This window comes from Natrix helvetica, assembly GCF_964273705.1.
Source record: "Natrix helvetica genome assembly, chromosome: 1".
Lineage (NCBI taxonomy): Eukaryota > Metazoa > Chordata > Lepidosauria > Squamata > Natricidae > Natrix > Natrix helvetica.
Genome location: NC_138548.1, coordinates 41,893,466 through 41,911,833, shown reverse-complemented (window position 1 = coordinate 41,911,833; position 18,368 = coordinate 41,893,466). Strand labels below are relative to the sequence as shown.

General features: G+C 44.1%; 1 protein-coding gene across 1 annotated transcript in view; it reads right to left on the bottom strand.

Annotated features, from left to right (window-relative positions):
• Positions 1–18,368, bottom strand: part of SETD3 (SET domain containing 3, actin N3(tau)-histidine methyltransferase) — a 63,236-nt gene that overhangs the window by 855 nt on the left and 44,013 nt on the right. Inside the window, exons 9-13 of the mRNA XM_081969307.1 lie at positions 8,092–8,166; positions 4,059–4,225; positions 3,051–3,136; positions 1,442–1,602; positions 1–448 (exon numbers count right to left, since the gene is read on the bottom strand). The exon at positions 1–448 is cut by the window's left edge and continues 855 nt beyond it. Of these exons, the coding sequence (XP_081825433.1) occupies positions 8–448; positions 1,442–1,602; positions 3,051–3,136; positions 4,059–4,225; positions 8,092–8,166 (930 nt within the window). The 3' untranslated portion in view covers positions 1–7. The remainder of the gene's footprint in view (positions 449–1,441; positions 1,603–3,050; positions 3,137–4,058; positions 4,226–8,091; positions 8,167–18,368) is intronic.

Sequence of the window (18,368 nt, the reverse complement as noted above, 5' to 3'; positions counted from 1 at the left end):
TTTAGAGCTATTCCTTAACCTCGTCGGTACTGTCTGAAGAAGATTCTTTGGTATCCTCAGTCTCTCTGCTGCTTTCTTCTTGATTTAGCTTTTCATTTTCCAATTTGGTCCTATTAAGCAAAGAACTGTCCCCATTCACAAATCCATTTGCTTCTGCACCAATGCTTTCCTCAATCTTTAGATCCTGTGGCTCCTCTGTCTCTTCATCCAAATTTCTCAGGACAATTGGGAGGCTCGAGTCTGCCACAGTGTTCTCCAGCAAGGCAACATTACTTTCTTCATATCTGGGGAGGGGTGCTTCTTCTGCCATTTGCTTGCTATAGTACTCTCGATTAGCAACAGCACTTTTTATTGCTTTTTCCAAAATTTCTTTTTCTCCTAAACGCAATTTAATAGCCATAGTTGCGTTACGGGTAAGGTCTTGTGTTTCCAAAATGAATTTGTCATCCTAAGGAAACAAGTGGAATAACAAACATGAAGCTGTTAGCTCAACCCTAAGCACAAAACCAGACACCAGGTTTACATAGCAATGACATCAAGTAGAGAAGGTTCTTCTTTGTGGCTCAGGGAAAAAAGTAGATCCCTGCTTCAAGAACCTTACTACCCCAAAAGTGGACCTTTGGAAAACACAACTGAATATGGTGTTTGTCTTGATTGTATTGCAATTAGGGATGAACAAGAAGACATCACAATATAAGATTATAAAGAAACATTGTCCAAGAGTTCTGGACAAGTGAGAATCGGTACAGTGTTTAACGAAAGAAGGTAACATTCAGAATCTTGGGGAGTTAGCAGAGGTCTAAAAAAACGAATGTTTGGAATGCCAAAGATGTGTTTATATTGCCTAAAGGAAAGCTTCAAGGTAATAGCAATAGCAAATATATAATCTCTCTATATAGAGACTTATATACCGCTTTACAGTGCTTAACAAGCCTCTCTATGCGGTTTACAGAGTCAGCATATTACCCCCAACAATCTGGGTTCTTATTTTACTGACATTGGAAGGATAAAAGGCTGGGTCAACCTTGAGACGTTCAGAATTGAACTCCTGGAGTGAGCAGAATTGAACTCCTGGAGTGAGCAGTGAGTTAGCCTGCAATACTGTATTCTAACCACAGCACCACCATAGCTCTGAGTGGGTCTGAAAAGTGGCCATTAAGCATACATTTTCAAAACTTTCCCTATCCCTGTCATCCAGCAATGTGAAAGAAGCAGTAAGAGACCCCAAATTTCAAATGTAGCTTGTAAAGGGGCTGGGTCATATTGTCACGAAGAGTCATGCGCAGAAAGCTAGCTTCTGTTCCCCTGAATTAGGATTCAAACCAACTCAGAATCTATTTTTTAAAATTTAAAATGTAAGAAACGATTGCATTTTTCAACATCTCCCTTACAACATGAAAATACATATTTAAAAATAATTTCAAGCTTTTTAAAGTCTTACTTGAACAGTAGTCTTGTAGGTTTTCAAGAGAAGAGATGCCCTGGCTTCCAGGAAAGTCCAAAGTTTCACCTCATTGTCCCAGCTCACTGGAAATTCTGAATTACCAAGGGTGAAGATTCTGTCAATGGTATGTTCCCCTATCAAGTGTTCTTTCAGCTCATCTACAAAGGATAAAATACTGTCAGCAAATGCTTCACTTATTCTGGCCATCAACCAGGATAATAATTGACCATTAGTAAAGAATCTGTATTCAAGGTTGATGCTCTAAAATAAAAGAATTCACATTTTGCCTTTATTATAAGACTGAACAACATGTATCAAATCAAGGGCTTCACCATGCTTTTGTAGATGAAGCTGCTTTCCTCTCTTGTTTATTATTTTTACATGTTATTATTCCTCATTTTTATTTCATTCTATCATTTAAAAGATTTATTAATTTGCTACTTTAATATTTATAAAGTGTTGGAGCGGGGATGGGGGGGGCGAGGGGGGCAGATTCGTAAGATAATTCCTTGCAAGTCAAGTGCAGGCTTTTCCTTTATCAGTAGAGGGAGCAACGATACCAAGTCTCTTTTTTTCAGGGTTACATGGAAAATATTTTTCTCTTTTTTTAACTAGGAAACCAGCAAGTGAAAGAATAATTTCATTTTGTACCTTAAAATTTCTCCTTCAGAAGAATGAGAAAAAAATACTGCAATAGGATGGGGATTTTTTAAAAGAGATTCAGTGCCTCTAGAGGTCTTAAGCCATTTCAGCCTCCAAGTCTAAAAAATTGCACAAAAAATTGTGACAAACCTCGGCTAAGTCTGTGACGCCTATTTGAAGAGATGTGAATTATTTCTTCTTTTCTTACCTGCCTTCCCTGCATCCTAAAGTCACACTGTCACAATTTAGTGGCAAAATAACTAACTGGGGGGCATGTTGAATTTATTTACAATTAAAGACCAAAACATTAAGCAAAATACAGATAAAATCATTAAACAAAGTCAGATAAAATCAAGCCAAAGAAAAGGACAAAGGAAGAAATTAATAGAATTGTAAACCACCCTAGAAGAGAAAAAACAGCAAAAGGTAAATCCAGAGCCTATTTATACTTCTCAAACAAAATTAAGTGATTGTTCTAGATATTTCTGTATGTCTTTCTGCTAATAAATATAGAATATTTGCCTCATCAGAACATCCCAGGGAGAAAGTTACTAATTCAGAGCACTATATATGATAAAAGGGAAAGAGAGCAGATAACAAAAAAAAGTGTAAGATTAACTTGACAAAACAACAAAGAATTTACCAATATTATAACAAAAAGATGGATGAAAATAAAAGCTATTCAAGCTATGTTCTAGATTTTAAAGTAGATCTTTTAATTATAATCCAAACAATTATTAAATAAAGCTTAATATCAAACAACTAGGAAGCCTATGTATAGGTGTATGGAACCTTTTGTAAGCAGACAATTATTTTATTTTGCTTTAATAGACTATTAAGCTACAGTGGCCTAATAATATTTGTTTTAAAATAGGTGCTTGAAGGGTAAGCCTCTCTTAATCCTATTTTTATTATTACTTAATAAACAAAACAGATGCCAGTGCTTGTAAAGTTCTTTTTTTACCTTCAGTCATACAAAATACTCTAAGAAAAGCCAGTAGTTGAGCAGAGATTGGAGGCTCCGTTGAATGCAAAGCAAAAACACTGGAACTAATAAAATAAAGAATGAGTCAGTCTATGATGATTATTTAATATAAAAAGCCTTAATTTATAATATACCCTGTTTCCCTGAAAATAAGACCTACCCAGGTAATAAGCCCAATCGAGCTTTTGAGCGCATGCGCTAAAATAAGCCCTCCCCAAAAATATTGCAACACAACAGCAGCCATGAGCTGACCAGGCTCGCCACCTCCCGCACCTCAAAAATAGTAAGACCTCCCCGAAAATAAGGCCAAGCGCTTATTTCAGGAGGGGAGGGGATGTCAAAAGAAAACAAGATCCTGTCTTATTTTTGGGGAAACATGGTAATTACTCTTATAATGAGGATTTCAAGGGATCAACTCAATTTCAGATAATTAAATAAGCTATTCCAAACTCTTCCATATAAAAGTTACCCAATTTCTCTTTCAGAATAAGTTAGTTATTTTATGTAACTTCATAGTTGTTTCAAGTTGAATTTCCAATCTACACTATGAGTTATAACATACTATCACTAAGCATGAAACATATAGAATAAATCCTATTCAATTTATTTGGGGATCCAATGCCCCCTAAAAACAAACAAACAAATGTTTGCATAGCACACAATAATCTGCTCAAACATGAAGAATATTGGCAGCACTACTGTTAAAAATCATACCATGGCTGCATCATATTTCTACTGAAGAGAAGTAAAAAGTAAAATGGGAAAACTGGCCCATGTCCCATACCCTCAAATAATTTATTTGTGCGTAGATGTATAAATAAAATGTATAATAAGTAAACATGGCATAGTATGCAATGTAAAATAAATTATATGATGGCTATTTTAGCATTTAACAACAATATCTGAAAGTTCATTAATCAATGTTCTACTAGGTTTTCAAGATTACAAAACTTTAAGATAAAAGCAGTCTCTCTTAATTTTACTTACGTTGGGATTCCAGCACGAGCTAAGACTTCTGCCTTCATAGCATACAGCCTGTCACTTTTACTTACTCCAAGCTTTATTTTCACTCTGTCATGTGAATTATTATCAAAGAAAAATCCACTGTGGATCACAAATTCAGCATTTGACCGAGTGCCATAAAAAATGTAAATCTAAAAAGATGAAAAGAGAAGGAACAGAAAAACAGCTTAGCATCAAATCTTGGAATGACAATTGGCACTTTAGACAAATAACCTCGCTGCCCCAAACTATAGTACAAAGGAGCACAAATGAGTAAAAATACTGTATTTCAACAAAGTACAACACAAATTTTCCACAAATTGCTTGCACTCAAAACATTTCACATTGCTCAAAGCCTCAATATAGTTCTGCACTGGATTAATACGTATAGATCATTAATGCTCAATTGATTCTCTTTTGAGCTGCAAGCAATGCTGGAATTTGTCACATGTAAGGATAGTCTTTTTCTGACTGCTGAATATGAGCTGATAAGAAATGTGTTATAAGATAATCAAATAATGGATTAATGAGAAACAACAGCTTATTGCTTTGAACAAATAAAAATATTGTATATTGTGCCTCACTTAAAATCTGATACACAAGTGGGAAGGCTATTCTGTAAGGCTACTTCTTGGAGAAAATCTACCGTGCAAAATCATTAAACTTTACAGAGAGAAGTACAACATTCTTGAAGTTTCAGATATGCAATATAATATTTACTTCTATTAATATATATTGTAGCTATCATGATGGCCCTTTATAATAAATTCTAAAGAACTCATTCTCTCCTCAACTAACATAACGAGGAAGCATGTATGGGCTTGTATGAATGGCCAGAAAAAGCATTAACATTCAGAGATAAGGACAGCAGATATACTGGAGAAAGGGGAAATTTTGGATGCAAAATGCAAAAATTACTTGAAGAGGGGGGATGCAAGCATTATGGTGAAGTAATGAGATTTCTGGAAACTATAAATGCAAAAACCATGCCCAACAGAAGAGAAAAATATTGTTTTTATTCAAGTACTTTTTTTTTCAAAAACAGAGGAAAAGATGTCAAATAGCCACTTCAACATAGTAGTGTAAAAGATATAAGCAGTTCATTAAACTAAAGAGGGGATAGAACCTAAGAAAATATGGGTACTAAGTGTCTCTGGAAAAGTGAACTCGCCACCTGGAGTGAGCAGATATTTTCTCCTTCTGGGATCCAGAGTTTTGGGATTGCCTGGAAAGGAGCAGCCCCAAACTCTCCTTAATTGGAGAGTTTGTTCATAAAACGAAAACAAGTGTTTATAAGGGGGGGGGGCAAGAAATGAGTCAAGCCAGGAATACAGCAGAGACTAGGGAAAGAGAAACTTTCAATTTGAAGGCAAACACTTCAGCTCTTGTCTTCAGACAGAAGAAAACTTCCATTCTTGGAACTGAAAAACAGCTGAAAGGCTGAAGGAAAAGAGTCTGCAAACCCAAAGTAACCAGTGATGAGATGGGGTGGGGTAGGGTGAGAAAGAGAGAAAAGCCCATTTGCAAGAAAATCTGATCTCTGTCAAATATGAAAGGCTAGCTCAAATGGCTACCCTACAAATATCTTATCATGAGCATCACTGATCTCCTGCAAGAGCTTCAATCGTTCTGAAATGTTTCTTGTACTATCTCTGAAGACTATCAAAGTCATGTGATAAGTTTCTCATGATCACTGGACATCCTGCTCAAGGAATGTGTCAATTATATGATGATTTACTCTTCAGAAATTGTTTTAATTTTCCAAGTGCAAAGTTGGAGCCAGCCCAGATTTGGGTGCCATACTCTGTGACTGTGCATCTGGATGACATGGCAGGCAGGGGTTAAATCCCTCCTCTTTCTTCCCTAGAGGTCATGGTGATGCTCTGATACTCTGTTCCAAAAGCAGGAGAAGAAATGTCTGTTGTTATAGTTAGGAAACAAGTCAACTTCCCATTTTTTTGAGATATACTGGGATAGTTTCTGGATGTAATATTTACTCACCCTGCACTAGACTTTGCAAATTCATGTTGCAGCCTGCAACATGTTTATTGACCTCTTTATGCATTATGTTGTAAGGGACAAAGTATTTTCATTCAGATGGTTGGACACGTGGCTTCATAATGAAGCCTTCTGGACTGATTTCTCTTTTGGTTATTCATGTAAATTTTGTTGAGATGCCTGCTCATGTTAGCAAGTCATCACTTGAACTGGTGTTCCAGGATATTTACAGCTAGTTAAAATAACCATCTACATATATTGTCCATCAATGGAATCCTAATCAGATCATGTCATTACGCATATGTGTGTACTGCTATCATCTGTAAATGTCCCAACACTATAGCTGCAATTTTGGTGAAAACTCAGGGACCAATGCTAGTTGAAGGGAATTCTTTTGAATTAACAGAGCCTGTCGTAGTAATTAAATATGAGAAATATCTTTACATAATAACCTGATAATGAAAATAAACTTCCAATAAGTCCATTGGTGCCAAGAGGCCATTTGGTATAAGGCCCGTGCTATTGATTTCAGTGTTTCCTTTGCTAAAGCTGTTCTCCAATCTACTTTTTTGGTTGCTGGAGATCATCCATGAAAGAATCTATCCTTAACTCAGATGATCTTGCCAGCACATTCAGGTAGTTAGATTCTGAATGTATCTCTCAGAACAAATGTTCAGAATGTTTAGGTTCTAATAGTATCTGTCAGAACAAAGACCAATTCTGAAGCAAAAACTGCTGCCACTTCTTTTGCTAAAATAATTGCTTCAGCATTTTTCATTTATTTTTTTGCTTGCTCCTCACCTAGGTATTTGAAAAAGTCCCTCTTAAGAAGTAGATACAACTGTCTTGGATATAATGTTGTGATGGAATAGTTACAGATTACTGCTTAAATTTGTTCCTTTCATTCCTTTCTGACTAGTTTAGAGAAGAATGTAAGAATAGCACTTCCTGACAACAGGGTGCTTCCTTTGGAAATTCTTTGCCCCTCAGGGAATAAGTTACTAGAAGTTTGAGAATTCTTATAGATTTATATAGAGGTGCCAGATAAAACCGATCCAAGAGCCTGTATCATGAAATATAGTCCAGGAACTATCGGCCCCTGATAATTTGCTTTCCTCCCCCTGAAATTCTATTGTCATTAGGATATTTGAAATTATATCATTGATTCTGTCCTATGAGACCCCAGGAGTACGTTCTCTAATTCAGTTTAGGAATTTAGAGAAGCTGAAATTGCAGCTGTGAACGATCGTCACATAGTTGTCATTTAAATTGGAGACAAGGCTCTTCCTCCACTTCTTCTGTCTATACTTCTTACTGCAGTTGTGTCTCTCTCATTCCTTCCTTCTGCCCTTGTGGACATGCCCTGAGGTGCAGAAGAATCAGCAGCAAAAGAGGAAGAAGGAAAAAGGGGAAAAATAGAAGGAAGGAAAGGTACCTGAAGTAGTAAGGATCTAGTGACAAAGTCAGAACCCTTTAAGTAGATGCTCATTTCAGGAGAAATTATTCATCTTTTTATTTGAGGAAACTATATCCCCAGATATATCTATGTCCTACTGCAGCTATGCCTTTCAGAGAAAAAACCTGGTGGTTTGTGACATTCACAATACTGAGTGATGTTTTTTCACGATGTGTTAATAAGCCTATTATATTCTTATATACCTAAGCTTAATAAACAGCTCCTCATACTACTTTACCAAGAAATCCATGAATTAAGTCAATATGGATTCCCGGATGTTATGAATCTAAGAAATACTACAGCTGAATGACTAAAACAGGTACTGATCTATGTTATGTGTTATATATTCTCCTTTGGAGAATGAATCCTGACAGTTGAATTGCTTACATGATTTTATTTCTCATAGCACTATTTCTGCTTCAAGTCAGGAAAACTTCCCGCTCAAAATGTTTTTATTTACTAAATACCCATTCATTTGCATTGACTTTTTTCCCCTTCAAAGTAGCTACGCACATGTTTCTACATTAAAAATGTAAATATTTAACAACCTGGACACAAAGTTACCTGTTCACCAACTTTAAAATCTTGAAGCGCCACACATTCACAACGATCATCTTTTAAATTGTAGCCTGTAGTAATCTAGATCATGGATTTAAAAAAAACATAAAAAATTCTTAGCACCTTAGGATTTACTGTATTTAATTTTATTGTAGTAAACAAAACATCAGAAAAACTGGAGAATTCAGTACAAGAGTTAGTAAAGCAGTAAAAATATTAGATATATATCACTGAGTTTCACAATAACTAGGAGCTTCTATAAACAGTCCCAGGTAAAAGAATTTGCTTTTGGTAAGGGAATTTTTTTAAAAAAACATTTTTTATATAAGACAAGAAGCAATCTATTTTCATTTTCTGAAAAGATGCGTATAAGTTACCTATCTTTTCAGAAAATGAAAATAGGTTGCCTCTTGGTTCCAAATGATTGCTAATGTCAATTAATTTTCTGTCATGGCAACTGCCCTATGGATTTCAAGTGGTCCCAACTCACTTGGCCTTAACTGGCTGAGGTCCTAGACATGGAAGTCATAATGCCATTTGGAGTCCGTAAATGGTTTTTATTAATGAATGGTATTTCTTTTAATTGTAACTAGCTACCATTTGTTGAGATAGATGGTCATATAAATAGAAATAAATAATTGCCAAAAGAATATAAATTAATGAATAATAAATTTGTATCCCTTCCTTCCCAGTATATAATCTCTTATAGTGTTTAAAAAGTGATACCATAATTTTTGGAGTATAAGACGCACCTTTTTTCCTCAAAAAAGAGGCTGAAAATCTGGGTGCGTCTTATACATCGAATACAGCATTTTTTTGCCTTCCGAAGCTCCACCCCCTTGCCAAAATGGCTGTGCATACTCTTATGGAAGCTTTCAGAGATCTCCTGGGGGATGGGGAGGGCAAAAATGAACAAAAATTGGGTTATTTTTTGCCCCCCCCCCCCAGCCCCCAGCAGCACTCTATAAGCCTCCATAAGGCTATGCATGCAATTTTTTTGACAAAAAATGGCCATTTTTTGTGAAAAACGGGCAATCTTTTGCTCGTTTTTGCCCCCACCCAGGAGCACTCCGTGAGCCCCCCCCAAGACTATTCATGCCTTTTATTTGAAAAAAAATGGGCTAATTTTCACGAAAAACAGGCACTTTTTGGGAGGTTTGCAGAGTGCAAACACTTTTTTTTCCTTTCGGAAAGCTCTTTAGTTAGAGTGATTGATGAGAATTAGATTGATCAAGTGTTGTGTCAGCAGAATCAAGTCTTAGGTGCTGCATGTTGTCAGCGATTTCCTTCTCCAGCCCATGGATAAATACACTGGAAACATCTACCTACCTACCTAACTACTCTCTCTCCCTACCTACCTACTCTCCCTCTCTCTCTATCCCTCTATCTAATTCCCTATCTACCTACCTACCTACCTACTCTCTCTCTCTCCCTACCTACCTACTGTATTTCTCTCTCTCTCTCTCTCTCTCTCTCTCTCTCTCTCTCTCTCTCTCTCTCTCTCTCTCTATATATATATATATATATATATATATATATATATATATATATATATACACACACACACACACACACACACACACACACCTCTATCTACCTACCTACCTACCTACTCTCTCTCTCCCTCCCTCCCTCCCTACTGTATTTCTCTCTCCCACACACTCTATCCCTCTACCTACCTACCTACCTACCTAGTCACTTTCTCCCTACCTACCTACTGTATTTCTCTGTCTCTCTCTATCCCTCTATCTACCTACCTACTGTATTTCTCTCTCTCCCTACCTACCTACCTACTGTATTTCTCTGTCTCTCTCTATCCCTCTACCTACCTACCTACCCTCTCTCTCCCTACCTATTGTATTTCGCTCTCTATCCCTCTACCTACCTACCTACCTACTTACTCTCCCTCCCTACCTACTGTATTTCTCTCTCTATCCTTCTATGATCCAACACTGGAGGTTTTTAAGAAGAGATTGGACAACGATTTGTCTGAAATGGTACAGGGTTTCCTGTCTGAGCAGAGGGTTAGACTATAAGAACTCTAAGGTCCCTTCCATCTCTGTTATTTTGTTACAGTACTAAATAAAGCATGGAGTTGTTTATTGTGTTTACTGGTAGAAAGAACAATATGATTAAGAACAATCACATCCAAGCCAAGCATGTTAACAATAATGTCTGAGTAGAGTCAATGAGATTGACCATTGGCTTAACTCAGTGCTTCTCAAATAATGGGGCGCCCCCCCCAGGGGGGGCGCGAGGCTCCATAAAGGGGGGCTCGTTTGCCCGTCAGGATCGCTGAGCCCGCCCGCGTCTCTCTTCCCTCAGCCGCCCCTTCTTTTTCTCCTTCTTCTGACCGGCCCTCATGCTGGAGCCGTACGGGAACCGGATCTAGTGCCGGCTAAATGGGTGGGGAGTAAGGCGGGGCCCCGGCAGAGAGAAGCGAAACCCGGGCTTCAAGGATGCGTCTCTGTCTGGAGAGTTTCCAAGGCTCCGTGGTAAGGAAAGGCGAGAGTTTCCAAAGCTTAGAGCGCTCCGGTGTTTTATCCCACTCTCCTTCCCTTTGAGCCCCGCTGCAGAGAAGCTCGTTGAGGGAGCCAATCGGCGAGCATTTGGTTGGCATAAAAGTCAAAAGCCTCTGCGGCTCCCTCCCTCCCTAAGTCAGCGGTCATCTTAAGGGGGGCGCGAAATGTTTTCTTCTTCCTAGGGGGGGCATGACAGAAAATAATTGAGAAGCACTGGCTTAACTGAAGGGTCCTTTTCTGGGTGCTGCGAAGGAGAGTGCAAACATGGCTTAAATACAGCCAATCTGCCCAGGACTGAATTGAAACTTTAAGCCACGCCTCTGGTGCTGACTAATCTTCAGATTTTCTTCAATGAAGGCATGGACAATGCGCGCTGAGAAGTTCAGGAACAAAGTCAACAAAAGACATAACAAGTATCCATAAGTTCCGCAGAACCATATGACAACTGGCAGAGCAGACCCCAGGGTGGGGTTGGACTCTCCTTCGCAGCACCCAGAAAAGGACCCTTCAGGTAAGCTATTGGTCATTTTCCTGGGTGCTGCTCTGGAGAGTCTAAGCATGGGACATACCCAAGCTAAATCTCACTAGGACGGGAAGCGGAAGCGTCCAGGGTCTCTCCGCTGGTATGAATGCCCTGGAGAACTCGCCTCCCAAATGCCCCCTCCACAGAAGCAAATTTGTCCAGGCTGTAGTTTCAAAAAAGGGAGACAAGGAAGTCCATGTTGCAGCCTTGCAAATCTCCTCTATTGGTGCCTGGGTAGCCCAGGCTGCCGGAGTGGCGGCGCTTCTTGTAGAATGTGCGGGGATATGGCGTGGCACCGGAATAGATTGAAGAATGTGGGCCGAGGTGATACAGGCCCGTAGCCAGCGACTGATGGTCTGAGAAGAAACTTTGCAGCCCTAGGAGGCCAGTTGAAACACGACAAAAAGTGATTCAGACCGACGGAAGGCAGCCGTGCGTTTGATGTACTTATGTATCACTCTACAAACATCGAGCATGTGCCCCTTTTTCTCCTTGGGATGTTTGGGATGTGAACAAAAATCCGGAAGTACGACCTCCTGGGCCCGGTGAAACCAAGAGTTGATCTTGGGTATAAATGCTGGTTCCAAACGGAGGATCACTCTGTCAGGTTGAATCAAGCAAAAGTCCTCACAAATTGACAGTGCTGCCAATTCGGAAATTTGCCGTGCAGACATGATGGCAATCAAAAAGGTTGTCTTAAATGTCAGATGTTTGAGGCTGGCCAAATGGAGGGGTTCAAAGGGCGGGGCAATGAGAGCCCGTAACACTACATTGAGATCCAATAAGGGGTATCTGTGAACAACCGGAGGCCTCAGGTTGGCTGCAGATGATGGAATGATGACCAAGGGAAGAGTGCTCGTATACTGTCAAAATCGTGGACAAGGCCGCCACCTGCTGTCTAAGAGTGTTAGGGGCCAGGCCTAATCAAGTCCATCTTGCAAGAAGTCCAAGATCTGGGAAAACGTAGCCGTAGTCGCCACAGCTTCGTGCTCTCTGCACCAGCTGTCGAAGGACTTCCATGTGGTGTCGTATATTCTGGTTGTAGAAGGCCGCCTGGATGCCTGAATGGTCTGAATGACCTTGGTGGAAAGGCTATCCCTACTTAGGAGGTCCCTCTCAAGTACCAGACGGCTGGTTGTAGCCACTGGGGCTCTGGATGTTGAAGCACCCCCTGGCTGAGAGAGACCTCGTGTCAGGGAATCCGCCAAGGGGGGTTGATGGAGAGACTTACCAGGTTGGCAAACCAGGTCCTTCTGGGCCAGTAGGGAGCCACGAGCAGAATTTCCGCCTCCTGCAACAGAATTTTCCGAATCACCCTGGGAAGAAGAGGCACGAGGGGAAGGCTACATCAGACCCGGAGGCCACGGAGAGTGGAGAGCATTGACCCCCTCAGCTTGCGGGGTGTGGAACCTGGAGAAGAACCTGGGGACGTGTGTGTTCTCCGGGGAGGCTAACAGGTCGACCAGAGGATGGCCGAACCTCAGAGACAACTGGTGGAACAGGTCCGGATGCAGGTGCCACTCCGAGTGATCGACCGTGGGCCTGCTCAGACAGTCCGCCTGGATGTTGTGGACCCCAGAGATGTGCTCCGCTTGGATCGAGCACAGGTATCTTTCTGCCCACCTTCCCAGGCTCTGATTCCTCCATCAGGGACCTGGAGCAGGTGCCCCCTTGGCGGTTTATGTGCGCCTTTGTGGCCACATTGTCCATTAGGGTTCTCACGTGACGCCCCTTGATGTGGTCTCGAAAGTGAACAAGTGCAAGCTGCACTGCTCTAATTCCAACCAGTTGATGCTGTGGGATGCTTCGGGCAGTGACCATCTGCCCTGCGCAATCTGATTGTGGAGATGAGCGCTCCAGCCGAATAGACTGGTGTCCGTCGTGATGGTAAAACGGTCTGGCTCTTTGAAGAGGGTGCCCTTTGCCAGCACAGGGGACAGCCACCACTGGAGGGACTGACGTACCTTCGGTGAGACTCGAACCAGCTGTTGAGAGTTGCTCATGTTGGCCCTCTGGTAGGGCAGGAGGAGCCATTGTAGGTGTCAACAATGAAGTCGTGCCCACGGAACTATTGACAGGCACGAAATCATCTTGCCAAGGAGTTGTGACAGCTGCACCACCGATGCCTGTGACGAGTGTAGTACCTTCAGCACCTGGCTTCTGATGCTTGCCAACGCTCTGGAGACAGGGAGACCTGGCAGCTGCTGGTGTTGATGATGGCACCCAGGTGCTGCAGCCTGGTGGTCAGATGCAGATGTCTCTTTTCTTTGTTGCTGGAGAACCCGTGATGTTGGAGGGTTCGCAGGGTGTGCTGCAGGTCTTGTACCGCTTGTTGCCGTGACGATGACTGAATAAGGACGTCATCCAGGTAGCAATGCAGGTGCACTGGGCGAGATCTCAGGAAGGCCGCCACCACGGCTAGGATCTTTGTAAAGGTTCGAGGTGCCGAAGACAGGCCGAATGGCAGAGCCCTGTACTGGTAGTGGCGGCCTGCATAAAAGAATCTCAGGAACCTGTGGTGAGCTTTGCGAATGGGGATGTGGAGGTAGGCCTCCTTGAGATCTATGGATGTTAAGAGATCTCCCGGCCTGATGCAAGCCAGAATTCACTGAAGGGACTGCATCTTGAACCTCCGGTATGCAATATGAAGATTTAGCTTTTTTAGGTTGAGGATCCCCCTCCACCCCCCGGAGTTCTTTGGGACAAGGAAGAGCATTGAATAAAACCCTGTCCTTTCCTGACCTGGTGGAACCAGTTCTATGGCGTTTATGTCTCTGAGGTGAAGGATTTCCTGTTGCATGAGAACCTTCTTGCCTGGACACGAGAGAGTTGGACACCAAACAAAGTGTCGGGGAGGGGGAGAAATGAACTCTAATGTTGGACCTATGCGTATCATCTGAAGGACCCACTGATCCGACGTGATCCGCTCCCATTGGGCTTGGAACAGCTGTAGACACCCTCTTATGGGAGCCCTCCTTTTCCCCCCTTCTCAAATCGCAGCATGTGTGGCGAGAGAGAGAGAGAGCACACGCGGGAGAGTGGTGCCTCTGAACAAATCGCCAAGCGCGCCGGCTATCCGGAGAGACCAATCCACCCCGAACCCTAATCGTAGCCGCGGCCCGGCAGCCGGTGGGCGAGCAGGCACTCTCTCTCTCTGGCTCCCTTGGACTGTATATGTTTCTTCTCTCAAACGCCGTGGTTACCCATGTATCAGCCAGGCATGAAGTGCTGGCTGCGGCAGCAAGAAACAGCTTGGAGAACTAATTGGAGGTGGCATACGCTCTTCCTCCCTACCTTTCCAGGCATGCTGCAATTTGGGGGAAAAGAGGGCTTTCTTTCCCCTCAAGTCCATGGAGAGGGCAGCGCTGGGCTGAGGCGTCCCATCAGCCGTTTTGATTCTGAAGGAAATCTCCGTTCATGGACTTGAGAAAGAGGGAGTGTATGTGCTCACTCTCGCCTCCCAAATGGCTTTTTTGGCAGAGCTCCCAATGGGGGAGATGGGGTTCCCTCCTCCTCCTGGAGCCCATTATGAAGGAGAAGCCCTGGCAGCCACGATGGGCGAGGAGGAATAGGTGCCAGGGCTATTGCTGCTTCCCTCCCTCCCCGCAGCTCGCCTGTCTCTTTAAACCACGCCTCTTTGCCTAAAGGGCTGGAGCGGGACAAAGCAATTGGGAAGGATTTGTGTGTGTGTGAGAGAGAGAGGGAGGGAGACGGAGGGGAGAATAAGATAAGGGGGAAGAATGGAGGCATTTTGGCTCGCTCTCGCCTCCCGGACTCTGTGTCCCTCTGCCCAGCTGGGCTTCATGAGTGCACTGCTCCTGGGCTCATCAGCCTCTGGACAGACATCAGATTCCCATCCTCCAGCACCAGTTCAGGAAGGAAAAGGCAGGGCATCCCAAAACAGGAACTTCTGCTATCTGGGAGGTGAGAGTGAGCCGAGAAGCCTCTGTTCTTCCTCCTTACCTTATTTCCCCCACCCCAAAACATACACACACCTTTCCCAATTGCTTTCTATTGAAGATGAGGTCATTTCAGGGGGAGACAAAGAGGCATGAATTAAAGAGAATGCGAGGCGGGGTGGGAGAGACTGTTTCATGCAGCTTTTAGCCCTGCAAATGATGCCGAGAAACAGCACCCTCACAGGTCAGCTGCTCTTGGTCTGGCAGAGGTGGGGGGTTTCACAAGCCACCCCCCCAAGAAAAGTGGTTGCCTCTGTTGCCTCCAAAGGCGGCGGGGTGCAGCTGCTGTGGATGGAAGGTGCTGGGCATCGGGGCCGCCGTAGATTGCAACAGCGCTGAGGAAGCTGCAAGCCTAAAGGCGCCCTCGCTCCTGCGTGCAAACCAGAATCTTCTCACCCCTTCGGCTGCCACTTTACCCCTCCTGTGGCTCCTGCCCAGCTCTCTCTCTTCTAGCTCCCCTTCGCCTCCCCACACTTGCTTACTTGTCCCAGAGAGCTTGGGCTACGCCTCCCCCTGACCCCACCGGCGTCGCTCCTGAGCAAACTCCCTCCACGCTTTGTGTGTAAAGCACAACCCAACATGCAAACTGGAAGTCCATTCCCGAACTTCCGGTTTCTGTGTTGGGTTGGTTTTTTGCCCTCTGGAGGCGGGCGAAAAATAGCCAAAAATGAAGGGCAAAGTCAGCTGGCTAGTGCGCATGCGCACTGGAGTTGACAAGGCAACACCTCGCATGCCCTAAGAAATAGCTACGTGTGCCACCTGTGGCACGCGTGCCATAGGTTCGCCATCACGGTCCTAGACCCTACAGCAGATGGCTGGAACAGGACAAACAATGCCTCAGTCTTCCTAGTGGGTGCCATCCGCTTGATGTAAACACAGAGAGCCCTCCAAACATCTAACTTGTCCCAGGACTTCTCGCTACCATGAGTGGGATTGGGACAAAAATCCAGAAGAACTATCTCCTGAGCCCTGTGAAAGTAGGAATTAATTTTGGGGATGAAGGTGGGATCAAGTCTCAACACGACAGTGTTGGGATTGGAGGCACAGAGGTCCTCCCTCACTGACAGGGCACCCAGCTCGGAAATTGTCCTTGCAGATGTGATGGAGACCAGAAAGACTACCTTCAGAGTAAGGAACTGCAGGGAGACTGTCCTGAGTGGCTCAAAGGGGGGATCCATGAGAGCAAAGAGGACCATGAGAAATCCCAAGATGGAAACCTGTGTACCACTGGGGACCTAAGATTAGCCACACCCCTGATGAACCTTTTGATCACCGGATGGCGGCCCAGGCTCTCCAAGCTGTCCAGTACCAGTACCATGGACAGTGCCGAGACCTGCCTCCGGAGTGTATTATGGGACTGCCCCAGGTGACGTTGTAAATTCTGGCAGTGGAAGGTCATCCAGATGCAACAATGGTCTGGATCAACCGCGAGGAGAACTTTGCCTCCTTCAAGATCTTCCTTTCAAACATCAGGCGGTCAGCTGGAGCCACTGGGGCTCCAGATGGACCAGAACCCCCTGGCGAAGGGAGATCCTCTCTTGCGGGATTCTCCAGGGTTTGGCAGTGAACAGATTTACAAGGTCTGTGAACCAAGGCCTGTGTGGCCAATACTTCTCATCCTCTGGGACCGAGACCTTGCTCCTAAGCGAAGGAGACACTGTCCTCTGCGCTCTGTCCGAGCGAGCAACTGGCTCTTGGACATGCCTGCACCTGGCCTCCATCAGTTCCACATCCACCTGGTCAGAGGAATGCCCCTGAAGGGCTATGCCATGGACAAAGGCTCGATGAATAAGAGATTGAATGTTGTCAGGCAAATCATCGAATTCATCTGCAGTATAACTGGGGCCAGGACTGGGTGCCAGTCTTTGTCTTTGTACTGGTCTCTGAACAGGTTCTAAGCATGCAAAAGGCTGGCCATCACCTTCCTCATCTTCCACCTCCAAGAGATGGGGGGGGAAATAGAGCTAGCTCTCGGGAATTCTGAGAGCCTGGTTGGAGAGGGTGAGGGGGATAGCGGTGCCGCACTCAAAGAGAGTGGGGATCTCATTGAAGAACCAGAGGCTTTCTCTGCACCCACATATCTGGGCTTTTCAGCACCCCATCCTCCTTGCCACCCTGCTTGGTAGCACCTTGCCTCACCAACACAGGGGGATCAGCCTGGGAGACCTTCCTCTTCCTGGAGCTCTTCTTTACAGGAGCAGAGGTCCCAGAGGTACCTTCACCAGGGGAATCAGCCATTGCTGCACCCCTCACCAGCCCACACATGCTAGGGTTCATGGCCACAAATAAAATGGCCGCCTTCACGTGGCCACACACAAAATGGCTGCTGCCACGAGGACCTTGCCAATATGGCCGCCGCCCAAGGACCCCTTCCAAAATGGCCACCCCAGGGGTCCCATATTCACATGAAAGGCAACTCACATCCTACGAATGGCCTGGCAAGCAAAAACGGCCCCAAGAAACCCGGCAACGGCCATATAGCGCCGCCGCTCCCCAGCCCACGCCGATAGCGCCTCCGGCTCTCCAAGCTCATCTGCCGCACCATGGAAGTTCCGACTCTCATCTCAACGCGTCCCAGTAATCACAGTGTCACCGCCAGCCTGCCTATGCCGCTGATAGCCTGCGGCAATCGCAGGGAGCCTGCCACTGTCCTCATTGATCCAGCGGCACAACAGCGGGACAAACAAAGCCACAACCAGCACTCCCACAGCCAGCTGTACTTTCCCACTTCTGGGTAGCCTCTAAAACAGCCACACGGGCTGATCCACACACACCAAACCAGCAACATAAGGTGGAAAACACTTGGGAGCCAAGTAAGCCACCCAGTTCAGGCAGGCAACACCAAGAAATAAAGGAAAAAACAAACTAAACCAAAAACCAAAAAACCAATTCATGAGCAAGTGAAAAACATGTCTCTTTTCGGGCAAGACTGAGTCGGAATTGGAACCAAGCAGCAGGGGAGCTGGAGGCATGGTTTCAACTATGACTCAGTCTCTTGGTCAAATAAGGATTGAACAACCCATTTCTGGACCTTCCTGTGCCATCAGCTGCTGAAGCTATGTAAATATAAAAACTCCAATATTTCCCTTTTGGGCCACATAATAATTCGGAGAGTCAGACTGAGTTATCATACCATGATATTATTACTATTAAATTCAGATTGCTCTTTAATAGAAAAATAAAGAGGTCTGTAATGTCATAATAAACTGAAGGACTAATCTAATTTGGATTAGGAAGATGCGGTGGGGCAGTGGTTAGAATGCAATATTGCAGATTAAT